At 34.8% G+C, this 27,726-nt stretch overlaps 1 protein-coding gene across 8 annotated transcripts in view; it reads left to right on the top strand.

Moving 5' to 3' along the window:
• The window catches only part of Cadm1 (cell adhesion molecule 1), a 314,452-nt gene that overhangs the window by 96,139 nt on the left and 190,587 nt on the right, over positions 1-27,726 (top strand). Inside the window, exon 1 of one of the 8 annotated variants that reach the window (XM_047516638.1) lies at positions 1,162-1,228. The exons of the other annotated variants lie outside the window; for them this stretch is intronic. Coding sequence (XP_047372594.1) covers positions 1,183-1,228 — 46 coding nt within the window. The 5' untranslated portion in view covers positions 1,162-1,182. Of the gene's footprint in view, positions 1-1,161; positions 1,229-27,726 lie in introns of those variants that run through there. 8 annotated transcript variants of the gene reach the window in all.

Below are 27,726 nucleotides of genomic sequence, written 5' to 3'. Positions count from 1 at the left end.
TATTCTTATAGGTGTGTAGTGGTATTTATTGTTTTCAGTTTGCATTTCCTTGGTGACATATGGTGCCGAGTATCCCTTCATGTGCATACTATGTATCTTTGTAGCTATATTTGGAGTATATTCTAGTATAGAATGTGAGATATGTATGCAATTTAATTTTTTCCAGTAGCTACCCAGTTTTCCAAACTATCTCTTCCCCGTTTATTTGAGATATTACCTTCTCATATACCAACGTTCTATGTACTCTTGGGTCAGTTTCTGAGCTTTTTGGTTTGCTTCATTGCTGTGTATATAAATTCAAGAAACAAAACCACACTATTTTACTTATAGAAGCTTTACAATATGTTTAATACCTAGTAGGGTTTGGCCCATCCCACCTCAACATACAAACAACATAGACATGCATATACTGCTTTTCTTTTTTAGATTTTCCTGGGCATTCTTTGCTTGGTTTCTCTTTAATTTATTTAAATTTTGAATTTTAAAACCAACAGATTTAGGTAACATCCAAATACTTTGTGTTTCCTTTTTATTTCTAGAGACTTTATTTGCTACCTACCATTGACTAATTTTTTTGCTTATTGTCGTTTATGCTTTAAAAGAATGTGCATTTTCTATTTGTTAGGTGCAGAATTTTATACATCTATTACAGACATTTTTAAGGAATAATTTAAAGTTTATCTGGGATTCTGAAGTAAATTTGAAGTGTATTGAAGATTTAGATTCCCTCAAGTCTGGTCTCTATCAGATATTCATCATGTAGGTTAGTGGGTGGACTGCAGTGCAGGACCGTGAACCACTGAGATTAAATGAAAGAGGTTCTATGTAGAACTTTCTGGAGAGAGGATTCATCAGTCTTTTAAAGATGTTCTGTCATCTCAAAAAGATAAAGACTGGTTTAGTTAAGATCAGAAAAATAAGGGAAATTAAATCCCAGTAACGAAGAATGAGAAGTGGCTTGAAAAACTGGGAGATATAAAAAAATAGATCTTCCTGTACTATTGGGCTCAGGTTATGCTGATTATAAAATCAAGTGTATTTTAATGTTTTAATAGAGATGGTTTCTAAGAGGTAATTTCTTATTATTTTTGCAATAACTGGTTTTTTTTTTTTTTTTTTTTTTTTTTTTCTCATCTTCCTTTTAGGTAAGTGAGTCTTGCACTTGGATACATCAACTTAAGAATGGATGGATATTTAAGCTCCATCCCTCGTCTTTGCTGCTGTGTTAGTAAGTCATAGTCCTCATATGTGGCAAGGGGGTTGGCTTGACAAAAGATAATAGATAATTTCCCATTAAACCTTTGCCTCTTTCACTTGTTATAAATGTTTTGTTAAGAACTCTTTTACATGAGTGATCTCTGAGATTACACGGAAGAAAAAAGTCAGAATTCTTGCTTTCAAGAAAACTGGATTTTAGTAAGAATATACTAGAGGGGCTGGGGAGATAGCTCAGTTGGTAGAGTGCTTGCCTTGTAAGCCCAAGGCCCTGAGTTCGATCCCCAGCACCCAAAAAAAAAAAAAAAAAAAAAAAAAAAAAAAAAGAATATACTAGAAAGATCTTGGGTTTTGGAGCTGTGGTATGTTTGAATTCCACTCTTCCATTACTAATTGTGCAATAAGTCAATTGGATATCTTTTTCTTTCTCAATGTCCTCATTTATTAAGGAGGTATAATGATAACCTATTTCATCAGATTGTCGGGAAGATTAAATCAGAGAATATTTATGCTTATCACAGTGTTCTAACAGTCATATTTAAAAATATTTCTTTCCAGCTTCAGTTCTTTAAACACTCAGAAAGAAACAGCAAGGTCTAGAATGTGGGAAAATAGAGATCAGCTCTCTTCCTATATCTCAAGTGTCTTTGGCCGAGATTCAGGGACTCTTGAAGACCAGGCACCAAAGGATTTTGTGAAGGAATCTGTAGTGGGTCTAAAGAAGGCACTTCCAAAGCAGCAAACATGTCCTTGAACTTCCTAGTCACATTAGAAAAGCCTACTTCAGTGTGGCTTAGGTATTGTTTCGTAAGTGTCCTTAGTTGAGTCCCTGTGAGTATGTTAGAACGTTATGTTGGGAAAATATTCCTTTGTTTAATCTAAAATGGAATTTAAACACATGATCTCATGTGATTCTTTAAATAATTGTCACATCGTTGTATTCAGAATTATCTAGCTATCTGACCTAGTAAACAGATGAGTAATATTCTCTGAGAAGGGGAAGTATATACAATCTGATTTTGAAAGTGGAAGAGAACTATGCCTGAGTTGGAAAAACATCTATCAGAAAAGGCAGTGGAAAACGCAGTCATGGGCACTTTAGTTTGTATGGCTCAAATACCTCTTGCCCAATGGTGAGAAATGTCCCTCTCTAAGGAGAGGCTGGAGCCAAGGGAGACTACAGTTCATTGCACATTCAGAGATTAAAATATCTCCAAATTAGTTCCAGTGAATCATTTTAAATTATTTTAAAAGCCCTTTATATTTTAATCAGAGCCTATTCACGACCAGTTAATTTGGATGGCATGTTCTAAAATTACTTTCCTCCAATGAAGTGTTGTGCCATTGCCATAGAATGCAAAAACCCCAAGGAAGAGGGGATTTGGAATGTCTGAGGGTACCACGGAGCTATTGATCTTAGTTGGGTGTTTATTATTTAAGAGTAGATTAAGATTTTGTTCCTGCCATCTGATTTAGATGGGATACAGTGTAATGCTACTTGTGCAGAAAGGGTGATTGGTTCCATAGGACCCCATAAGTCTAGCAATATTTTCCCAAATATTCAGAGGATGTAGTGCTATGGCATTCCTCAAATATTTGCTTCTATATTTGAATATAATCTTTGGTTTAGAGAAGTATCACCTTAGCAGTCTACTGAAATCTCAAAATCTCTATCCATCATTTTCTAATTTTTCCTGCACTTAGTAAAGTTTCTGTAATTAATAACTATATGGAATACTTGTTCAGTCATTCATGTAAATGTCATAGAGTACAATACCCCCTTATTGTCACTTTAAAAGAAAAATCAGTAGAGCGATCATGTGTTGGTCCAAGTAAATCTTCTGTTTTGTTGTTCCCACTTCAAAGATGATGAAACTGAAACTCTAAGAAAGACCTGCTTGGGGTCACATATCCACAGTGGTAGAACTCTAGGCTAGCGCTTTACTAACAGCAACCTTCATTTTCTGCTTCTCTTGGATTGGGCAGGAGCCTCATGCTTAGCGTGGCACTCTACATCTCCATATACAGCCTTTCCACGCAAGGGAAAGGCAGTAGCCTCTCCCTGGAAGCTGTTCCTTTTGTACTTGACTAAGGTAAAGGAGCCAGCAATGTTCAGTATTTCCATGCTTTTCCCCCAATATGTTGGCTGAAGATACCAGAATCTATCCTGGGCTGTTATGTATTGCCTGTTAGTTACCAGTCTTCTGCAGGGAAAGAATTAAAATAGGAAAAGAAAGCGATGGACAGGATGAGTTTTTAAATTATAGCTCTGAGTAGCAACTGCTAGTCAAGAATTTTTTGGCAGTTTGTTAGAATCTCATTTTAAAGCAATAACACACTCAGAGTTGTATTCAAACACTGAGATAAATGCATCAACCTAAATTCATGGTTTTGTTTTTTTCCATGTAGCTGCTAATTATTGAACATAACGAGGCTTATTCATAATTTCTTTTCTCCTGCTTGATAGCCGTAATCCTGTATTTGTGCTGCTGTCATTCCCATGGTAACAGACTAATGTCTGCAGCCTAAGATTATTAAATACAGAACAGTACATTAAAATAATGCTAAGGTTCTGACTTACAGAGAGACTTTCACACTGGGGCAAACTTCAAAAAAGGGAACACTTATACAAAAAGCAATTTACTTGGCCAGTAATGTTTAGTATTCCCATAGCTATTATGGAAGAGATTTGTTTGAATTATAGCCTCTTTCTTCCCAGCCCATCATCTTCTTTGGCTTTGCAGCCAAGTCTTAATCTGGTGTTTATGATGTCAGCCTGTTGCCATGGGAGTTATTTTGTCACAGATGTATTGTGACTTCACTGCAGGATAGAGGCAGAAGAAAATTTAGGGTGAAAGAGAACAACTCTAAAGTTAATCTCCAGCATATTCGTTCTGCAGAGAAGAATTCCTTTCACCTTTACGTACTCTAAAAAAAAGTTAAGCGATGCTTTGTCGAAGGTTGGCCCATCATAAATGTTGTTGAAATGACTAAAATGCCAAAGCCAGCACTAAGGAAAAACTGTTATGTAGCCTGACCTTAGGTCTTGGAAGAGTGGGTCAAGATTTATGTTTTTAATCCTATGCTACAGTAACGAAGCACAACCATGTTGTAGCACATAAATTGATAACACCATTTTTTTCTGCTTTGCTTCTAAGGGAATTTCTTGTATCTTAAAACTTAATGTGATTGTATGCACAAGGACATGCTTCCTGCCTTCTGCCCTTTGTCATACAACTAGTAGCAACTACATCTTTACTATTCGTGGACATTTGTAGAAACTCTGCCAAACTGGGAGGTGTCTTGGAAGCCAAATTTTGTAGTGCTCATAAGCACGTTCACATTAGATAGTTCCTCAGGGGCCCCTTTGTCATCTGGTATCTGGGACATTGTCCCATTTGGATAGCATAAAAATAATCTAGACTCTTTCCTAGGGATAAAAGATTTCCACAGATTTAAGCTGAGCACACAGGTGGTGCTGTGTGCATAATGAACCTTTTGAATGTCATGAACCAATAGTACAAATAGAATGCATATTCCTGAAGTGTTTTTTTGTGTTTTTTTTTTAAAGCTTAGGGTACACAAAAAACTTGCAGGGGAAGAAAATGCTATGTAATGAGTAAAATTTGGGTGCTATGATTAAATAATATGTACAGTTAGCTACAAGTCTCTCTCTCTCAAATTGAAATTACAGTGTTTAGGATTTTTTCCTCTCCCTTCTCTATCTTTGAACTTAATAGGAGATTTCAATGCCCTTTCCCTTATTGAAAGAAACATTAAGGCAGGCCAGGGTAAGCAAGTTCACATTCTTCAAACATCTAATTGCTACCAGTTTGTCATTAGAAATCTGTGGTATTCACCTTTGAATCTGCATAGCCTGGTTTTGAGTTTGTATAAGACTGTTTTTCCTTTCTGTCTGCTCACCCAAATCAACATCCTTTTTAAAGATATGAGGCTTCGAAACTCATGTCAGCATAATCTTCCATGTACTTTTTTTTTTAAACATTTTTTAGTTGTCAAAGGACCTTTATTTTATTTATTTATTTTTTTGTGGTGCTGAGGATTGAGCCCAGTGCCTCACACGTGCTAGGCAAGTACTCTACTGCTGAGTCACAATCCCAGCCCTGTCACATACTTTTAAAATGATGATTTTTCCCCCCACTGTTTTGTTGAGACAGCTTTAGAAACAGTACTGAGTATTGGTGTAAATTTTTTTTTTAAAAAAGCAGATATAGATTAATGTTTGGATTAGTGATTCGTTTTCTTCTCTTTCTCCCATTCCCTTATTTTAATTCTTTGGGCTGACATCTGTGGCAAATCTTGAAGGAAGGTGGAAGACTTAGTTTGATTTCTATGCTTTATGTCAGCGACTCCCCAAACTTGGGACACATTAAAAACTTTACTGTTCGGTTTCACCTGCAAAGATTGTGCTCTGATGGTTGTGGGAATTTTGGCCTGGGTCTTGGAATTGTTAGAAGATCTCCAGGTGATTCTGACATAAAAAATTGATAAACCAGTGCTTTCTATGTATTAATGACTGAAAATTAAAATATCAGGGGCAAATCTAAATATCACAGATGTATTTGATTTTATAAATCTGCTGTGACCCTCCCTACTTTCTACCATATCTACCTAGTACTCTCACACCATTAAAATAATCAAACCTGCTAATTTTTCCCTTTCTTCTGAAATGAACAATGGATGAGCATTAGTAATCTCTGGAGTTTTCTTTGACTTTTTATTTTGTCTTTTTGAAAAATCTACTTCAAAATTTTTGAAGACTTTGAGTTAAGACTATGAAATGAAAAAAATCACCCAGCTAGTAGGGAAAAGGATGGAGTTCAGTTTTAGAGACTTGATTAGCACTGGAAATTGAACTTTAGTTTTTGACACTGGGTTCCACATCATACACCATCTCTATAGTGTGCTCAGCCTGCATGCAAATTGTTTTCCTTAAGCTTTTTATAAATGATGAGATGACATTAAAAGAATAGTTTAATCATGTTTTCGTTTTTCAATAAGTAACGCTAGAGGAGATGAGGAAAAGTAGATTTCTTCATCTCATAAAACAAAGTACCTTTGCAATAAAGTTCTGACTAAAACTTAACTTGGCATTTTTTCATTTATCTTGGTTATTGCTTTTCACATGTCTCGTGGTTCTTGTAAACATGATTTTCCCTCTGGAGCTAGATACAAAGCAAAGGTTATAAAAGAAAATGTTGGTATCCAAGCATCTTGCTTCCGATGTTTAGCCTTAAGAAATATATTTGAGCTTAAAAGAAAAGTAATAGGTTTGCTTGAATTTTCTTACTTTCCCTTCACCTTCTTTTACTCCATCTATGGATAGCCCAAAAAACTTGATTTAGATAGAGATCTGATGTAATTTCATGAAACAGTACTGTCGGATGACTGCAAAGGATGCTCATATTTCTGTTGACACAGCCTTGTAGACCTCCAAAGAGCAGGTGCAGATGTTGTTAAGTCTATAGATCTGGATATGTAAGCACAACCATTTTCTTTGTTTTAAATATTTGAATTTGTTTAGAATAGTCTAAATGATTTTTCTCCCTGTACCCCCAAGAGCTTGAGTAATTTTTCTTCTGACTATCCTTAAATAAGTGTTCTTTTTAAAAAAATTTTAATAAATTCTGTGGATTTTTTAAAAAATTAAAAAAAAATTTTAATTTTTTTTTTTAAATCCACTAGTGGATGATTTATCACTGTGGTCAGTAACTCAAATTTGACTGATTTACTGAAAAGTTCATTATCAATAATTTAAGTTTATATTCAAGGTGAAGATAGTACTAATGCCAGAAATGCGTTCTATTCTCTCCCCCTCCCCCCCCCAGTTTATTTCCTCTTACATTGTTCTGTGGGTTAAGAACTAAAACTAATAAGATTACCTGTGAATAGATTCCCTGTCAAATTTTATATTGAATTTTAAAAGAAAAACTTAATAATATGAAATTTGGATGGAAAGGACCCTATAAGGTTATTTAGAGCTATAGCTTTTTCTTTTTTTTAAGAGAGGAATTAGGGTATTTTATTTCCTCAAAATGTGTTTTTTTCCAGATACTGCTAACTTTTACTTCTTTTTTTCTAAGACTTTATTCATCTTATTGCTAATAATGAAAACCCTTGAAAGTGTATTTTATCCCAATTATGTGAAATCTTTTTTGTTCATTTTTTTCTGATTATAAAATAGAGCATATTTATTTCAATTAAAAATCTATAAAAGTACCATTCAGAGAATAAATTAGGCTGTAATCCTATTCACTCAAGATATGTACTCTTAATATTAATAATTTTCTACTTTCTATGCATATTTCTATGCATGGTTCAGATTTACTTATCTCTGGCTTTTATTTATTTAACATTGTATTATTTGCAATCTTTCATCTTGGCAAAGATGCTTTAAGCATATGTCCAAAGAATATATAATAATTGATTTTCTGATGTACCATAATTGATTGAACTGCTTCTCTATTTTTAATCCTCTAAATTGTTTCCAGAATTATGCTATTATAAATAATGCTTTGATGAACATCTCTGTTTTTGATCTTTGTCTATATTTTCACAATTGAAATACCTGGGTCAGAGATATGGACATTTTTTTTTTTCACTTGAAATTCTTATTTCCAAATTATGCTCTAGAGTGATTGTTTTAATTTCACTCTTAGTGACTTGAAGTAACCATTTTACTGCACTGTCATTGTGTTTGGGAATGTTTGTTTTTTAAGGTCTTTGATAATTACACAGAGGAAAAATGTAATTTTTTTTAAATTTGTGTTTATTTGCTATTGGTGAAGTTATTTCACTCCAAATGTTCATTAAAACATTTGCTCTTCTTTTCAGTAGTTGTTTAGGTCCTTTACCCATTTCTGAATCAGTATTTAAGAATGCAAGCGAGTAATTGCGCATGCGCCCATGTTTAATCAATGCAAATAGGCTCTTTAGAGTAAAGATAATAACCCTTTATCTGTCCTATTATGACTTTTTAAAAACTCCCTGCCTAATTTTTGCCTTTTCTGCTTGAATAAGAAGAACTTTAAGAAATCATTTAGCTTAATGAATGATTCATTCATTTAACAGACACTTATTGAGTATCTATTATGCACCAGGCACTGAAGTATATTAGTGAACTAAACAGACAAATATCCCACCTTCTATAGAACTTATATGGGCAGGAGGGAGAAGAAACAAACAATTAACATAATAAGTGAGCAAATTAAATGCAAATTAAATAGTCTTTTAAGGGTGATAACAGCTGTGGAAAAATAAAGCTGGGTAGGAAGGACCATGGACTCTAGGGGAAGGGTTACAATTATAAATGAATGGTTAGGATTGGCCATAATGAGAATATGACTTTGAACAAGATTTGAATTTACTGTTTTTATTAGTGTAGAAATATGTGTTCTTACAATGAAATCGTCACTGTGAACTTGCCTTTTTTTTTTTTTTTTAATAAGTCAGATTTAATTAAGTGCTGTGCACGATCTCTTTAGTAGGATAGGCATCACGATTCACCTTGGTTCAGACTCCTCCAGTTTACCTTGCTGGAGGGGTTTGGAAGCAAGTCTTCCTGTCTAAATGCATCCTTAGGAACCCTGACTTTAATCTTAGGCTATTCCTGCTGCAGCAGCAGAGTGTGACCTTCTGACTTATGTGTGTCAGAGTGGTGTGTAGCTGTAAAAGAAGTAGTGCATATGTGAGTTGAGTGTGGAGAAGCAAGAGGTAAAACTAGAGCAAGATTTATTCATCATCTGGTGAGAAATAATTTGATCTATCCTGCACTAAGTCCTAGTGCTAGGTTTTTTGTTTCAGAGGAAAACAAGAACAGTGAAAAGAGGGCGTTTTCTCTTTTCATTACTTAGGTGTTCAAATGTCTGGATTTTTCCCCATCTTCCTCCTCTTTTGCCCTTTCCACCCCCTTTTCTTCTACTGCTTTTTCTTGCTTTGTTTTAGAATTCGATAATGTTGCTGGATGTTATTTATTCTCTGGCCTAACCATTGCAGTTGGTTTTTGGCACTGTGTTCCAAGGCCATTCACATTTTAGAATGGCACTATGTTGTTTTGTCATTCATCACTCAAGTCTGAAAGACTATTGTAACCATTTTGCTGATAAAGAACATGAATGCGCAGAGGAAGAAACAGTGGTAAACTAGACAGCACAGAGTTGTGTTGCCTTGAAAGGCAACATGGGATCATAGAGAACTTCTTTATTTTTGTTCATTCAGATTGATGAATTCTTTAAATTGTATGTCTAATTGTACTCATTTTTTATAGTTTAGTGCAGACAGGTTATAAGATTCTAGATACTAATGCACATTGATTTCTTTCACAAGTTTAGAGACAATTGTTGATTCATAAAACATGATAGAAACTTTGGGTAATTGTCAATTGTATGACTATTCTTCTATGCATTCCTATTGCTTTGCTATCGGCAGTCATTAAATGGATTCAATTTGAAATCTGAATGAGAAATTAGTATATTCTTATGAATGTGCATCACATAAATTTTAAATGAAGTGTTTGACTTTTTCATCCAAATCAAGTTGGCAAAAGAATTTTAATTATTTCATTGGCTGAGTTTATGAGATTCAGTTGAAGTTGAAGATTAGTCAAACTGTAGTACATTAAGAAATAAATATAATTAAATGCTTACAAATGTGGATGTTTTAAACAGGAGCCGAGCTGTAATCATTGTTTAATCTAGAAACTTCCTCTTTTGTTTTGTCACACACAGTTCTCTTAATACCCTTTAAAAAAAAAAAAGAAGAAGCCTGACCTTTTGGCAGTGACTGTGGGAGTCTATTAGAAAAGCAAAGGCCATGCTGTTTCAGTTTTCTTTTCAACCTTTCAATTAACTAAACATTTACATCTGATCATTGCCACCTACTACTTTTTAAATCAAAAGTGTTTTCTCCTACTCCTTCTGCCTTTCCTCTCTCTATCCTTCTTCTCTCTCTCCCTCCCTTTCTCTCCCCCCTTCCTCTCTTCTTCTCTCTCTCCTCTCCCATTCCTTTTTTTTCTCGCTTTCTGTGAATATGATAGTGAACACTGTGAGAAGACAGGTTCTCTGGACATCTCCCAGAATAACAGGGCTTGTTCCGTTCCACCTGTAGAATTTCAAAGGTACTGACTAGCGCTGACTTGGAGAAGTCAGCTTGCATACATGCTCCTGAACATCTGAGCTGGAGTAGTGAGGAGGTGACTGTTGAGCTCACCAGGTTGTCCTCTGGGGTCAGAGATGCCATTTCTGTATGATCCATTTTTGCAAGCACCCTTTTTCTTCTTCCTTCCTTCCTTCCTTCCTTCCTTCCTTCCTTCCTTCCTTCCTTCCTTCCTTCCTTCCTTCCTTCCTTCCTTCTTTTCTTCCTTCCTTTTTTCTTTTTTTCTTTCTTTCTTTTCTTTTTTCTTTTTTTTTTTTTTAACCAGGGATTGAACTCTTGCACTTGCCACTGAGCCACATCCCCAGCGCTTTTTATATTTTTTTAATTTAAAGACAGGGTCTTGCTAAGTTGATGAGGCTGACTTTGAATTTGCCATCCTCCTGCCTCAGCCTCCCCAGCTGCTGTGATTACAGGCGTGCGCCACCACGCCCAGCTAGCACCCTTTTCCTTTTCCCTCCTGTGAGATGGGAACAGGTGGGATAGCAGGGAATCAATTAATCCCATATGGATCAGAATAAGGAGGAAGGAAGCTCACATAGATTCACAGTGTGAAATAAATAAGTTGCGCTGAAGTCTGTCTCCTAGTATGGCTTTTCCTTTCTCTATTTTGTTTCCCATCTTTGGGACTAAAAGTGGTTCAGATTAAATTTGGATAGCTGGGCATCCACAGGTAGTGTCAGTTACTTATGTGACAGGTGTTCCTGAAGAATTTAAGTAAGTGAAGCTTATACCTGCTTATTATTTTAAGAATAAAACTTATTTTAATAATAAGATTATATGCAAATATTTTATATTTTAAGAGTACAGAAAGAAGAAAAAAAATCATTCATAAACCATCTTCTGAGGCAGATGACCAGTGTTGACATTTTCTTAGATTTCTTTCTAGCCCTTTTTATATGATTCTGTTCCTTTTTATCTGCTTTACTTGTGATCAGACTGTATGTATCATCCTTAATCTTGTTATTTTCACTTAATATTATTTCTTATATTTCCAATAGTCATAACTTTTGTATACACATTTAGACTGCTTAGTGCTTTTTTGAATTTACATAGCATAATTGAATTAATCATTCCCTTGGTTTTTTAAAAATGCATGTGATATTTTCAAGTATTTGCTTTTATAAACAGTACTGTGACAAACATCTTTGTACATAATATTTTCTCCACATTTAGGTGATGTTTCCAGAAATAAGAATATGAGATGAAGAATACTGTCAATGTTATTTTAAATTCACTAGGCTGTGTGGGAGAAGACAGTGTTTTTTTTTTTTTTTAACTTTTTATTTGAAACTGTGTTTCAAACTTACTGAAAAGTTGCAGGAATAGTACAAAGAACATCCATATTCCTTCCACAGTGATTCACCTCTTCCTGACATTTTGCTCCATTGCTTTGTCATTTCTGTGAACTCATCCTCCTTTTTCTCTTTTTTCCTATTTTTCTCATACTGTGCATTTTCCCCTGAACCAGTTGAGAATAAATTGCATACATCATGTCCCTTTGCCTCCAAATACTTCAGAATATTTTTCCAAAGAAAAATATTTACTTAGGTAACTGTGCTATAATTATTAGCTTCAGGCAATTTAACATAGAATATGTTTGTCAAATCTGTCCATGTTTCAGTTTGGTTACTTGATCTAACAATGTGCTTTATAGCATCCTCCTGCCTCTGCCATACAAAATCCAGTGCAAGATTACATATTGCAACTAGTTGTGTCTCTTCAGTTCTCCTAAGTGGAAAAAAGTTCTCTTCAGCCTGTTTTTTTTTTTTTTTTTTTTTTTTTTTTGTCTTTTATAACATTGACATAAAAAAAAGACCCCCCTTTTTGTATAAAAGGTCCATTTTTTTGGTTTTTCTGAGATTGCCTTATGATGAAATTAACTCTGTATTCCCAACTAGAATAATACTTAAGTTATATATCATTCTAAAAGTACTATATCCAGAGGTACCCTTTCTGCCCTTTGTTGGTGATATTAATTTTGGTTATCTGGTCAAGGTATCATCTAATCTTTCTACTGTTAGTTACGAAATATAGAAACTAATGAGCAATAAGTAAGAAAACATTTTAAGGCTATGCAAATATCTTTTCCATTTTTAAATCTAAGGGAACTAAGGTTTGACATCCATCGATAATCCTTTCTTGATCCAGTCTTTTTTCTATAAAAATACATTTTTCCAACTATAGCAGTCTATCAACATTTAAGAGTCAGTAGTCTGAATTCTTCTATACAGAATCCATCCATCCACCCATCTGTCTATTCATTCATCCTCCCATTATCTATCTCTTTATCTATGTATCTATGTATCTATCATATTGACTCATAGACTCTTCTTTTTAGTGATTTATTGTTACTTTTTAAATTATTTTGATGTTTGGATTCTTTTAGGTTTAATCAGTGTGACCCCCTTCAAATTGCCTTTAGTGTCCCTTTGACATGCTCCCATTATTATTTGCTTTTTAAAAAGCTCCCATTAGCTCTTTTTTTTTTTTAAATTAGTTGTAGATGGACACAATACCTTTATTTATTTATTTTTATGTGGTGCTGAGGGTGGAACCCAGTGCGTTATACATGCGAGGCAAGCGCTCTACCACTGAGCCACAACCGCAACCCCATCTGGTTAGCTTTTAAAGCTCCCATTAGCTCTTCTTTGGCCTAAAATGTTTTAGGCTCACCTTGTACCTTCTCTGCCATGGCTTTTCAATCAGTCATTTCTCTGAGGAATTCTGGTTCTTTTTAGAGGAGAAAGGTATTAGAAACCAATATTGGAGTGAGGTGTGCTACTAACAATGGATTCACTTTTAGGCCTTTAGGGGACAATTAAGAAAAATAATATGCACATTTGCATATGTGCACATATTTTAGGAATCAGGAGTTCAGACAAGTAATTCCAAGTCCAAACCATTTCCACAGGGGCTTCTTATCTTCATTAATTCTTTTATTCTTCTTCCATCGTGTAAATTCTGGTTCCTTACACATTTGCCCATTTACTCAGTCCTACGACTAAAAATAGATTCTGAATTGCTTTGACTATATTGTTACAGAAAACAAACCTCCTAAAAAAATGTCCAGGACATGTTTGCTGTTTTTTCTCCAGGCTTTCTTTGAATAGAGTATATATAAAATTCTGAGATCATAACTTAACGTTATTCATATTTTTCTCTCCTTCCTTCAACTATGAATTTGAAGTACATTCATGTTCCTTTACTTTCTTTTGCTTTTCATTTTAGGTCCCTCCTTATTTATTAATTTTACTTTTTGACTGTGTAGAACACTGAGATGCTTTCCAAGTGCAAAATTTATACTATAAAAAGATATAGTGTGCTATTCTATATAAAGGTATCCCTGCTGGCAGTTGGCAATTTGTTTAAAAGAAATGCGACTTATTCTCTTAAAGTTTAAAAACATCACCTTACTTTATTCTTCTAAATTATTTTTTGTCTTTAATTAAGCATACTTACTAGGAGTTCTAGGGGAACAAAAACAACTCCTGATTCTTGCAGATAACCTTAGATTTTTTATAGTGGAAAATAAGAAATGTTCAGTTCACTGATAAGGCAAGTGCCAGGTACTTCACAACATACCCTGTCTGTGTCTGTTGGTGGGTAAGTTCCCTGATTCCATGCACTGTTGCTCCTGCACCCCCCTTTTCTTTTCTGTCCCTGGTTTACCAATGATAAATTTCATTTGTTCCCACACTCCTATTTTAACTTTGAAAGCATCTTTGAATGGTGGGTATATCAAGTATGTGCATTTTTAGAGTAAGCTCTTGATTACATGTCTTCTTTTTGTCGCAGTAAGGCATCAAATATATTTAATATAAAAGACTGAAATATACTGCAACTCATGTGATTTAACTGTTCTTCCCACTTTGAGTTGTGGAGAGATTTATAGACTTTGCTAAATGTTTGGAATTTGTGGACTTTGCCCCTGTGATGTTCTTGTTCCAATTAGAGTTGGGCTTCTGGAATGATGGACTCCCAACAGTTGATTCTGATTCAGTTAATGAACTGCCAAGCAGCTTCCGGTGAACTGATGTTCCAGAATAGAACTTGATTGGTAGAATTAAAGGGCAGCAACAAACTTCACAACTGTTTCTTTCATTCCATCAGGGAGTTTTTTGAGGTAACCCATGTAATCTTAATATCTGAATGTGCCCAGTTTTGTTCTGTTCTTAGATAGGAAATCCCAGTGCAGGGAAAGAAAGTGGCTTATACACCAGAAGTGCTGTGGAATTAATGTCTAGAGGGGCTTGTCAACAGCCTCGCTTAGTTTTTGATAGTGGTCAGTTGTGACTTGTAACTGAAGAAATCAGAAGTGGATGGGAGGGTGCTGCCTTTGTGTAGCTAGCTGATCAGTTGGTCTGGGCATTCAATCTGAATGGAGGGATTTTGGAGGGATTTTCTGTTAGGTTGTAAAATCTTTTGGATTTAGTTAGCTACTAGTTTAAAAGGTACCCGAGGTGATTATTTTTTTTCTCTTTTATCTTTCATATTTTCCTAGCTATAATCAATTAAAACTTGGCCAGCTTCATATTAAATAGACTTTGCATACATTCCAAGGCAAACATAAAATAAAAATCATGGTTTTGAATGCATATGTAATAGTATAATTGAGATGCTCTTTAGAAATATGTCCTTTAGTGGAGTCATATTAATGACATTGACTGACTGGCATCATTTCTTTGTTTCCTGTTTCAACTACAAGAGAAATTAACAGATGGAGACCTGTATTAAAAGACCTCACACATAGGAAGAGCTTCAAAACCTCTTTAGCATTTTATTCAGGAAACAAATCCTATTTCCACAATTTCATATTTTTAACTTGTCATGTTGTTGGGCCCTTTTCCCCTCCTGCATTTTATGTATTAGCTGTTTCTATCTTGTTATTTTGGACTTATTAATTGAAAATCTATTCTTTCCTTTAAAAACACATTTAAGAAAATAAATATACACTGTTCAGCTGGGTAATAAAATCTAAAATGAGTATGAATGTATGTTTTCTGTAAGGGTTCTGAAAGCAATAATAGGATCTCTTTAAGCTCTACTGTATAGGGAGGTGAGTGATCCATCAAAAGCACAGTCTTGAATTTGGGTCTTCTATTTAGATTAGGAATGTTAAGAAAGATGGATGGTAAATGTCTTTTAGCTGCATTGTCCCCAAAACATGAAATGAAATCTAAAGACTCTCAAAGAAGGTTTCAATTACACTAGCAAATGACTTGAACAAGGATTGGGTAAGGGGAGGTCATGGGCCAGTGGAATGCCAGTTGTGGATTTATATTGTTTCAAATGAAAACATTATTTCCATTAACCCCTTTCCACTAACACCTCTACCAGAGTTATTTTCAGATTGTACGTTTGTAGGTGTTAGTCATACTTGATAGAAATTCCTTATCGCTAGTGTGAATTGCACAGACTTTCCATGGGTGTGTTTTTTCCCCTCTCCAATACACAGTCCAGGGTTTCATTTGGCTAATCCTCTGGGGAGGAACTGGCATCCCTCTGTTCTCCAGACTTGATTTAAAAACGTAGCAGTAAGCTACCCAGTTGTAAAGAAGCATTTGTAAATGTTTTAATTAACAACAGGATAAATGGATTCTGTGTTGTGGTTTCCTGTGATAACAGCTAATCGACGGCCAGATCACATTGTGCACTTGAGTTTAGGAGGGAAAATTCTGGGTTTAAGGGTGACTCTCAATGGATTTGCCCTTAACTGTCAATGTGGGTTGGAGTGTGGTTTTTGCCCTCACACAGCAAATAGAGAAAAGAGTTGGTAAGCAAATGAAGCATCCTTTTAATGAGTTGGCTATAGTGTGCACCCAGGGCAGACACTTTAAAAGAGCACCATTAATTTGAATAAAACAGGAGAAGGTAGGTACTTTGTACATCCATAAAGCACTGAAGGGGATAAATCCAATTATCTGTTCAATATTTAATGGCCATAAAGTTAAAAATTTTAAAGGCAGTACCTTGGAGACTGCTTAGTCAATTCTGTCCATATTATTTTTGACATTCAAAAGTCAAGGTAGAGTAGCCATATTGATGGCAATGTTCATCACATTGGTCTGCCGATTTAGTGGCAATGACCCTGGGATTTGTGTTTCTCTACACAGATGAAGATCAGTTGCTTTTTCCCCCCAAAGGAGCTCTTAGAGAATCCTTGGGGTCTCCCAAGCTTTCAACATGTTTCTTTCAGTCTGTGCTGTTGGTTCTTGATATGAAAGGTTACTAAGGATAGTTGACTGAAAAAGTCAAAAACAAAGGAACCAGAATTTAGAACAGCTGTTTGGACTAAAATATTGCTTCTAAAGAAAATAGAGGATTTTCTTTTTCATATTTCAAAAAGTCCTATCTTAGAAACTCTATTAAATCCCAACCTTATTTTTACAGATGTTTTACACTGTTCATATTTCCTAAGCAAGTTTGCGGGGGGACATAATTTCTTAATTCTGCCACCTTTGTGCATTCTGCAGTGCTAGTTAGCCCTTGATGCAGGTGGGCATTGCTCTAGCTGTGGTTCAGAGGCAGCTGAATCATAAAGCTTCTAAGAAAATCGATGCAGTAGCTACAGTTGGTTTGAATGTCAATATGACAGAGTGATTCTGTGATATGGTCTCAAAGCTTTATTCTTCTTGCCTATTAGCTAATATGGGATTCTAATTAGCCACTAACGTACTCTCGCCTTGTATGATACAAACCATAGAAGCATATCTTATGTATTTCAGGGAATGTCACTACTCCTTGCCTTTTTCCTAATTCTGTTTTATATATTTCCGTTAGCATTGACTATTCCCCTTATTCACCTCTCTGCTGTTTGCTCCCTAGACATTGGCTCCCTTTCACTGTGGCTTCAGTTGCCTGTGGCTTTTTAATTTATTTTTAAACTAATACTATGTGTAGATAAATTTTTACGTGGTGCAGATGTACTGTTAAAATCTTATAGGGGAATCATGCGGGAGGAGCACTTTAAAAGAGATGAAAGAAGTTAATATATTGCACAAATTAAGAGATGATAATATGCCTTTTAAGATGTGTCAGAGTTTTAAGAAGGGCCTGCCTGTTGTGTGCTTCTAAGGAGTCTGTGGTTTTCCTCAGGAATACCTACAAAATCCTTTTGCTTTCTTACCTATTTTGCTTCCATTTCCCTTGAAAGGGAGACTTGGTTTGCTTTACTCTATTTTCAAATGCAAATTCAGCTTATTCCTGTCACATGTACCATCTCTAAGGATGATACAGAAATCTAAAACCATTTAGTGTTCATGGATCTTACAGTTTTAAGTAGATTGTTCTGTGTTTTGCTCCAAGTGTCTTGAGTGATTTGGCTGTTAAACCAGCAGAAACCTTTGTTTTCTTAGTTTCTTATGTAGAAAATAAAGGTGAGAAAATAATGATTTCCTGGATAATTCAAAGAGAAGATTTAACATACAAATCCCTAACATGCTACTATACAAGGACTTCCAAATCAGCTTATGTTACAACTCAGCATGACAATTGTTAAACTCATTTATTTTTAAAGAGCGTTTATATGTGATACACGTTAAGAGAGCCAAGAAAAGAGGGACTTAACACCATTCTTCTTGAATGTGACATATATATATTCATCAACTCTTACTTGGTGTGTTTAATTGGTTTACTCACTCTTAATCCATCCAGTCCTTAGATAGTAAGCTTTTTGAAGACAGGAACCCTTTTTTTTAAATGCATTTTATATTCCTAGAACACAGTGTTTCTTGTACGATTTCCTTTCCCCTATATCTTTATATTGTCAGGGTCATTTGCATAATATTTCTTCTTACCTTGATTTACCTTTTTACCCACCTCATCTTTATCATTGTTAGCCATGAAATTACAGATTTGTTGGGCTGTATCTTCTTTTAATACATATTTAGGGGCTGAGGATGTAACTCCGACGTGGAGTGCTTGCCTAGCATGTGTGAGACCCTGGGTTCGACCCAACACAGCAAAAGAGGGAGAGGGAAAAAAAGCATGACTCTTTTAATACATATTTAAATCAAAATCCCAATTATTTAAATTTATGAAGCTTTATTTATGTACCACTTAAACTTCTCATGTATCACACTTGAGAAATAGTGCCCTAGCGGCCTGTTGCACATTTTCAAATTTGGTGAATATTTTTTTAATAATGGAAGGGTAGGAATAAGATTTACTATGTGTTTGTTATATCAAGGCCTCTTTTGCATATCTTGTATATGTTCTTTTCTCTCATCTTTGTAACATCCCAGTGAGGAAGGTGTTAATAATAATGTTATTAAATAATATGTTAATAACTCTCAGTTATTGATGAACTAACCTTATGATTCCCATAACCGTCTGCTTTCCCATTGTTAGTTCTCAGTGGTTGGAAGAGAGTTGTGACTGGATAGTATTTACAGATTGTGATTTTCCTCTGAAATCACACTTTGCATGTACTGAAAGATGTTACCAGTTTTTTTTTTTTTTTTTTTTTCTCCTTCCCAGTACTGGGAATCCAACCCAGGGACCTACCTGCACATGCTAAGTAAGCCGTCTGCCACTGAGCTACACCCCCAACCCTTTTTTTTTTTTTTCTTGTAGAAACTTCTGAATCTTTTTATTGGATGCTACAGAAGAATTTGAGTAGGCATGGCCTAATTTATCTCTTTAAAAGTCTGTTCTGGGTTTGATATGAGAATAGTTGGCTTATTTTTCATATACTTGCTTAGTTTCTGACAGTTGTCAATTTACCCATTTCTCCCTGAAAGGTTTTGACACATAATGTTTATGATGCCATCCCTTCTTTTTGTATTTTTTTTTCTAGTATGTAACATCCCTGTTTCCCATGTTATAGAATCTGTTTTGTTAGATTTTTAAAATTGCCAACCCTTTTAATTTTTCTTTCAAGACAGGACCTTGCTAAATTGCTCAGGCTGGCCTCATACTTGAGTTCCTCCTGCCTTAGCCTCCTGAGTTGCTGGAATTATGGGTGCACATCACCATGCACAGTACTCCCTGCATAAAGGTTCTGAGAGGTATTATGCTCATTTATGATTTTTAAAAAGCATCACCAGAATTTCAAACAATATTAAACTTAAGTTTAAGGCTACCTCTCTACTACTGTTTTTCATATTATATAATCTATGTCATCTTATGCTTTGTATTTACAGCCTCATGGTGATCTGATCCAAATTCACCATCCTTATCCAAAATAGTTGTCTGAATCTACTTTTCAGCATTCATGTATGATCCTCTGACCTTTGCTTGACTACCTCTAATTGTAGAGTCTCACTATCCCCTTTTAAATGTTACTAAAATAAGTGAAAGTGGGCTGAGGTGACCATAATCTTTCAAGACTAATTTCCTAATATTTAAACATCATAAGGGAACCTAATGTTTCCTTATTTGATATATTTATGTTGGTGGTAAAGAATGAAGTTTATAAAATTGTTTGTTTTTGAATAAATTCAGAAAACATTTTGATTTTCCCTTAAGTCCTTTGGTTCCTACTTCAAATAATCATTGAGATTTCATTTTCATTCAGCTGCTCGGCATGCCCAGAGATTGTTTAATGGGATCACTTAAATTGAAGGATGGTGTAATATTTTGAAGACAGCACACACTAGCACTTTTAAGAGAATAATCAGGACTGGCACAGGAGGGTTGTGAATTGCTGGGGTTCAACATCAGAGCTAGTGTGAGCACAGCTTTGTGCCACTTCTCTTCAGCTGCCCACTGACCATTTTATACTTCCTTCCCCTTTGGTCTTCCAAGTGATGGGAAATGGGAAAATAGAGGAACTGTGCTTCTTCTTTTCTGAGTAGAGCCAGCAGCTTTAGTTTGAGTAGGGAGAGATTGCTGAGCCCTGGGAATCACCAACTGACTCCAAAACGGTTGTTTTCACCCCATTGATCTGGCTCATATCTGTTGATTTTGTTATATAGTCTATACTGCAGGGGGAGGAAAAGGCTGCTGTTTTATTATTCCCCCATAAAATTAATTGGTGCCTAAAATAAATATTATTAAAGATACTGTATTTTATAGCATACCAAGATGATTGATATAGCTTCAGTATGGAGTTTATATTCTCTGTGTTTATGTCAATAAACTCATAAAATCTGGAGAATAAAATGAGTCATAATCTCATTTTTAGTTTCAAAAGGTGAAGTTGATCAGAGGTGGTGACCATATACTTCCCCAGAGTCTCAAGCAAGTAAATAATTTAACATGCCCACACGAAGTTTTGCTCATTTCAAGAAACTCAATCGCTATCCCTTCCCTACTCAAGGCAGAGAATCTAGTTTTACTGAAGCCAAAAAATCTAGTGCAGCGTTTTGTCAGTTAGAGAATATTTTGAGCGTCTCTATTTTGCCTGTTTCCCCCCCAACAAATGTGTGAAATGTTGGTATCACAAGAAAACCAGGCTATTTTTGGTCCTCTAAAATGTAACTCCATGGTCCTCATGCAGGACTGAATTTCTTTTTAATGTGCTGTTTTCTTCAACCTAACCTTTCTGTAAGAGGGAATAATAAGTTTATTGTCAGTATTGTGGATATTTTTAATTGAAGATAAACGAATTTTCTTTTTAAATGTCTTCGATATTACATATCTTCAGTTTTATTATCCTAATTTCAGTAGATTGGCAAAACCAGATAAGCTTAACAACCCTAACCTGATTCAGCATTCATTACTCCTGCTAAATCAAAGAAAACCTGGCTAATAGAAACATGGTGTGTGCAGCCATTCTTCAATTTAATTAGAATATTGTACAGCATATTACACTTACGTGTGTATACCAGAGACAGAATTTTATCATCAGTTTGGAAACACTCATGCTGTACCCTCTAGCTAAAGATATTTATCATTTATTGTGAAATCTCCTCTTTTGGGAAAGTCTTTAAATTATTAAATATCAGGATTGCTTGAAGGAATGAAGATAGAGCTAACTCACTTAATGTGCCATCAAAGGTTAGGAATTTAGGACTCATTTTACTATCGCAGAGATTGGCAAACTTTTTCTATAAAGGGCAAGATAGTAAATATGTTAGGCTTTGTGGGCCATACGGTCTCTTTCACAACTACTCATTTCTGCTGTTGTGGTGTGAAAGCTGCTGTAGACAATATGTAAACGAATGAACATGGCTGTGTTCCAATAAAACTTTATTTATAGACATTGAAATTTGAATGTCGTGTAATATTCATGTATTGTGATATATTGTTCTTTAAAATTTTTTTCCAGCTGTTTAGAAATGTGAAACTATTCTTAGTTTCTGGTCTGTCTGAAATAGGACTTGGACTGTGAGTCTTATTTGTTGACCCCAATTCTCTGAGTCTGATTTCTTACTGTATTTTTATTTTCTTATTTTTTATTTTCTTACATATTTATTTACTTACATTTCCTATATGATTTGCTGTATATCCTTACTTGATCAGTTTTCCATAATGCAGGAAATGCAGGTGGTATGAATTTTATCTGTGAGTCTCTGCTTGATGTGGCAAAGGAGAATCAGGTGTTGAGCCTCCAATGAGAGTAATTTCTGTTATCAGTTGGTAGTGGCTGTTTAATTCTTGAGGTGCGGACAATGCAACAGAATTGACTTATCTCATTTTCACATTCTGGAAGACGATCTCTTAGTCCTGAGGATGCTGTCAGTTTCCTGGTGATACTCTCCCTGCATGGTCATTAACAACAGTGGAGTCCATAAATTGATCCCGGATTTGAATTGTAAGTTGTTGGCCCTGCATACGTGGTGCAGAAACTTGCTGTCAGTTTTTGTATTGATGGAAATAGACTGAGGTCAGCTTCATTATTGCACCCTAACCACCTAGTATGTGGGTCAGTTGATTTTAGGTTGTTTTGTAAGAGTTGTGTTTATTACCAGGCATATTCACCTAAAAAATTTAGGATACAAAGAATCATTCAGACTTAAGGTTGGCAGTGTCTTTTTGAAAGACTGTTTGCAAGGGACTGGATAAATTCGCCAGATCTGGATTTGGAGAAATTCTTTTCTCTTGTACTAAATGTTTGATTTCTAATAATTCAGGGGGAACTCTTTCATCTGACATTATGGTTGCTTATACCTTTCTCATTGAGTCTTGCCACTGGACACTTGCGGGAGCGAGCATACTCTTGTCTAATCAGAGGTTTTCTATGTTCATTAAAAATGTGAGAGTGCTATTTCCTCTCTTAATAGTGGAACTTAAGGATAGATTTAGGTACATGAATAATTACTACGGTCCATTGTGAATGATGACTATTCAAAATTATAATTGATTGTAATCAGCCTGTTTCTCGAATTATTTATTAAATATGAAATTTGACTTGCTGTCAAATTTGTAACTTTAGCTAAGTTCTAATCAATTGGACTGTGGTTTCCTGTAAGCATTTTTAGTCATTGTTTTGCATCATCATGAGAGGCAGTTTAACAAAAAGAGTTCTTACTCAACTCCTTGGTATTTTTATTCATTCATTTACTTTTTTGTCTTCTGTTTTCTCATTATGAGAACCAGTCCTCTCAAAAAGTGTTCTGCCATTTTCTTCCTCCCAATGAGCAAATTCTTTGCAAATGACTTGAAAATAATTCCAAGTATTGGAGAGCTTTCTTCACACCCAGCCCTGCTAGTGCTTTAGGTGGTACACAAAGTTCTGTAGGTCAGCTTGAAATCATAATGCTTGCAAGGAAAAAAAAATTAAAATTGACTTCAAAGGACAACTCTGACACGGTCAATTAATAATTAAAACAGTTTTTTAATGAGCTATGCAATTACCTGTGTGTCCCTGGAGATGATGGTTTATGGTATTATTGCAGTGCCCTTTCTTTAGTCATGGCGCATGACATTTGTAATTTAAAGCCGGCTAGACATTAAAGTGACAGAACTTTCATTAACCTTGTCTAAAGTTTGCTGATGACAAATGACTTATAAAACATGCTGTTGTCAAAATATACCACGTATTTAAGTGCCTTAAAAGTCCTATGGGCTCTAAGAAGCTGTGGAGACTCAGAGGGAAACCAGGGCCACCAGTGTCCTTAGGAATTACCCAGCAGTATCCCCTGTTTCTGGAACTATTTCTTTGTACACAGGTAAGTGGTACTTGTTTCAGGCAAGAGCTGATGTACTTTTCATGACTTTCTGGTGGTTCAGGTGGGTTTCCCCTGGGTTTTTTATTACAACCTGATTCTTTCAAGCAGTGGCTAATTACTATGGAAAACTTTCTTCTAAATTTATCTTGGTATTTAAACTTTATTTTAGAAGCAGGTTTATTTTACTTTCTTTTTTTGACTTGCAACCATTACAGCCATTATGTTTGGATTTTAACATTTTTATTATTTGGTTTCTAAATTCTTAGACATCCACTTGTGCTAATACCCTCTTTCATTACTTTTTGTTTTCTCTCTCTTATTTGAAATTTTCCCCTTTTATTTTTTTCCCTTCCTTCCTTTATTTTGCAGAACCCATGTAGGAACATCCTCTGATTTTTAATTTTCCTCCTATATCTTTTGGAGGATTATTATGGAATGTTACCAAGGGAACATTGCAGTGGGATAGCCCTTTATCATTATAATAGTAATAAATATGTAGTAATTAACATTAAATTTGCATATGCTAAGCATTAAGCTAAGAGTTCAATCTTATTTAATCCTTGTAGTATCTAGAGTTGATAGTACTATTACCCCATTTACAAGTGTGGAAACTAAGACACAAAAAGATTGAATTTGTGCATACTGTCTCCCAGCTTGTAGGTGAACTAAGATTCAAATTCATGACTGATTAATACCAAAGATCTTGCTCATAGGCAGAGGCAAATGGACTCTCAACTCACTTTGAGTAGTTCAAAATATTGCACAGTTATTTGCTATCCTTTTTTTCTTTTAAATTATTAACTAATAGAACAGTAATTTCTTCCTTGTACTATAGAATATACAATACATAAGAATGTACAGGCTAATATACTAGCACATGAATTTAATAGTATAAGTGAAAGTTGAATATTTGTATCTTATTTGAGGATCATGTTAAAATAATTTATAATCTCCTTTGAATCCAACTAGCATGATAGGTGCTTCATAAGTATTTACTATTTTTACCAGACTCTCTACATTTAATATATCTTGGTTCTGTTTTGGGTTTGTGTTTCATGAATAATTTACATAATATTAAAGATTAGAATTTTCTTAACACTTTTTTCTCAAAGTCCATACATTTCTTATGTTTATAAATGCTTTTATTAGTCCATTATAGTGCAGTTCATTTTGACATATCATACATGAATGGAATATAATTTGCTCCGTTTTGGTCCCCAGGGCTTCCTCTTTCCCTTCCCTCTTTCTTCTGCCTATTCCCCTTTCCCTACTCTATTGGTTTTCCTTCTATTTATGTATTGTTCATGGTGATGATGATGATTTATGTATTATTGATGATGATGATGATGTTGATGATTATACTGGGGATTGAACCCAGGGGTGCTTTACTAATGAGCTACATCCCCAGCCCTTTTATTTATTTTTATTTTGAGACAGGGTCACGCCTCCAACTTGGGATCATCCTGCTTCAGCCACCTGAGTCATTAGGATTATAGGTGTGCGACACCACTTTCTGCCTTTTTTTTTTTTTTTTTTTAATTTTGTGCTTTATACATAAAGACATACATCAAGGTGGAATTCACTATGGTATGTTCATTATGTACATAGCAAAGTTTTGTCAGTTTCATTCCATTTTTTCTCCTTTCTCCTATCCCATTTTCCCCTTAGTCTCCTTCCTGTACCACTGATCTTCCCTCTATTCTTGTGGAATTCGCCATCCCGAAAGGTCCATACCTTTCTTATGTATTATACATTACAATGTATTAAATAGCTCCTTCTTAACCAAATACATTCCACATATTCATATTGCTGAATAGTAGTCTAGATTTCTGCATTCTCATTTGTTTTTGATGGAAATATAACTTCAGAAAAGTATACAGAATATAAATGTATAGCTCAATAAATCATCACAGCATAAACGGCCGAGTAACCATTATTCAAATCAAGAAACAGAACTTTGCCAGCACCTAGAAAGTCTCCCTCAGGGCCTCTCAAAATTACTACTCTTCCCTCCTTCCCAGAGATAACCCAGATTTGAACTTTAATGTTAGAGTTTTATATTTTTTATTTGTTTGGTTTTGCTTTTGACATTTTTAAACTTCTTATTGTGGAAAATGTCAAACATACAAAAGCAGAGGGAGTAGTATATTGAACCCTCATGTGCCCATCACTCAACTTCAACAATTATTAACTCATGGCCCATGTTATTTCATCTATAATCTCACCCATTCCTCCCACCATGGATCATTTTAAGGAAAACTGTATACATTATATCATCTCATCCTTAAAGATTTCATGTATATATCTCTAAAAGTCAGAGACTTTTAAAGAAGATAACTGCACTTGTATTTTCATACCTAAATAGTAATTCCCTTACTATCAATAATATCTAGTTAGTACTCAAATTTTCTATAATTGTCTTACTTTATTATTTTAAAAAAAAATTTTAAGTTGGAGATGGACACAATACCTTTATTTTATTTATTTATTTTTATGTGGTGCTGAGGACCGAACCCAGTACCTCCCACATGCTAGGCAAGTGCTGAGCCACACTCAGACTGAGCCACAATCCCAGCTGTGTCTTACATTATTGGAAAAAATATTTTTGTTCAACTCTGGAGTCAAATAAAGTTTGCGAATTATACCTGTTGGTAAAAATGTCCAGTTTCCTTCAACTTATCCTCCTCCATCCCCTGGGTTTTTCCCCTTGAAGTTTATTTGTTCAAGAAACTGGGCTGTTTGTCACATTGAGTTTCCACAATCTGATTTTGCTTATTGCATCCTCATGAAGTTTTGCATATTTATCTCTTGATTTCCTATAAGTCAGATTAGAAATATATCAGATTCCTGTTTAATTTTCTTTTCCTTTTTGGGAAGTGGGCATGTGAAGGGCAATAATACTTTATAGACAGCATAATCTCTGTACCTTTTTGTGGGCATGTGATTGATGTTTAGTGACCATTTGAAGATCATTATTTTGATGTATTATTTCAATGGGTCCTTTAAAATGGTGATAATCTTATTTTGTCATTCCTTCTTCATAAAGAGGAACTTCCCCTATATCATTTGACTTAAGATGCTGTATGTATATGAAAGGCAGGATAAGTGATTAATTTTACCTTTACTTACTGATTTTTTCCAAAACAGTTAGTTGATTCTCTAATACCCTTCAAAGGTAATCATAGAAGTTTTGTTGTTTTGTTTTAATATTATATATTTGCCCCCTTGGTATCCAAAGGGCATTCCTTCCAGCACTTTTCATAGAAACCAAAATCTGCAGATGCTCAAGTCCCTTAGATTAAATGGCATGGTATTTGCATATAATCTGTACACATGCTCCAATACACTTTAAATCATCTCCAGATTACTTGTAATATGTAATGCAATGTAAACGGTATGTAAATGGTTTTATACTATATTGTTTAGGGAATAATGACAAGAAAAATGGCCTCTGCATGTTCAGTAGAGACACAATTTTTTTCAAAACGTAGTTGTTTGAAACTACTGATACAGAAGGCCACTGTATTTTGAACTCAGAGTTTTAAACATACTTTTGATCCAGTCCATTGCAATTATTCTTGTTGATGCTCAGATTATCCTTGTTTTGACCAGTGGGAGCCTCTTCATGCTAGTTCCTAAGACTTAATATGACTCCAGAATTTTTGTTCACATTCTTTTTTTCTGATGTGATGAGATATCCAGGCTCATCTTACAAGGTGTTTAGTTTTGTTTTTGCATTAGAACTGAAGTCAGCTATTTCTCCACAAAACTCTTCCTTTTAGAGGGAAATGTTATTTAGAAATAATAAGCTGGTCAGAGGATGGTTACTGGTATTAGATGGATCATTGCTTTTTCATTTTTTTTAATATGCAGAGCTAGGAAATGCATTGCTGTTGTCTTAAAGGTAAAATATATAATGACTTCATCTTAATTCTTAAAGTCACAACTTTGAATTTTCATTCATTCATTCATTTCAAAAATCCTGACACCAACATTGGTGTCAAACCTCCAATACATCAGAAAGACCCTGATGTAGTTTCTGGGATGGAAAACATGGCTTCTGAATTTTTTAACAAGTTTCATGGTGATTCTGATGCTCACCAAATGATCAGAACCACTAATCTATTTTATAAAAAAATTTTTGTTAATAGATATTTAAACCGTATCCCCCATCTTCTTCTAAGATTCCTCCTTTCTTGATCGATCATATTCTTGATGAGCCTTCTGTGTACCATCTGAATTCTTTTTTTTCTTAACTCATTGCTCTAGATGTCTAATAGAA

Source organism: Sciurus carolinensis, chromosome 11 (assembly GCF_902686445.1).
Source record: "Sciurus carolinensis chromosome 11, mSciCar1.2, whole genome shotgun sequence".
NCBI lineage: Eukaryota > Metazoa > Chordata > Mammalia > Rodentia > Sciuridae > Sciurus > Sciurus carolinensis.
The sequence above is the reverse complement of the archived record's forward strand: the minus strand, read 5'-3'. Positions and strand labels throughout refer to the sequence as shown.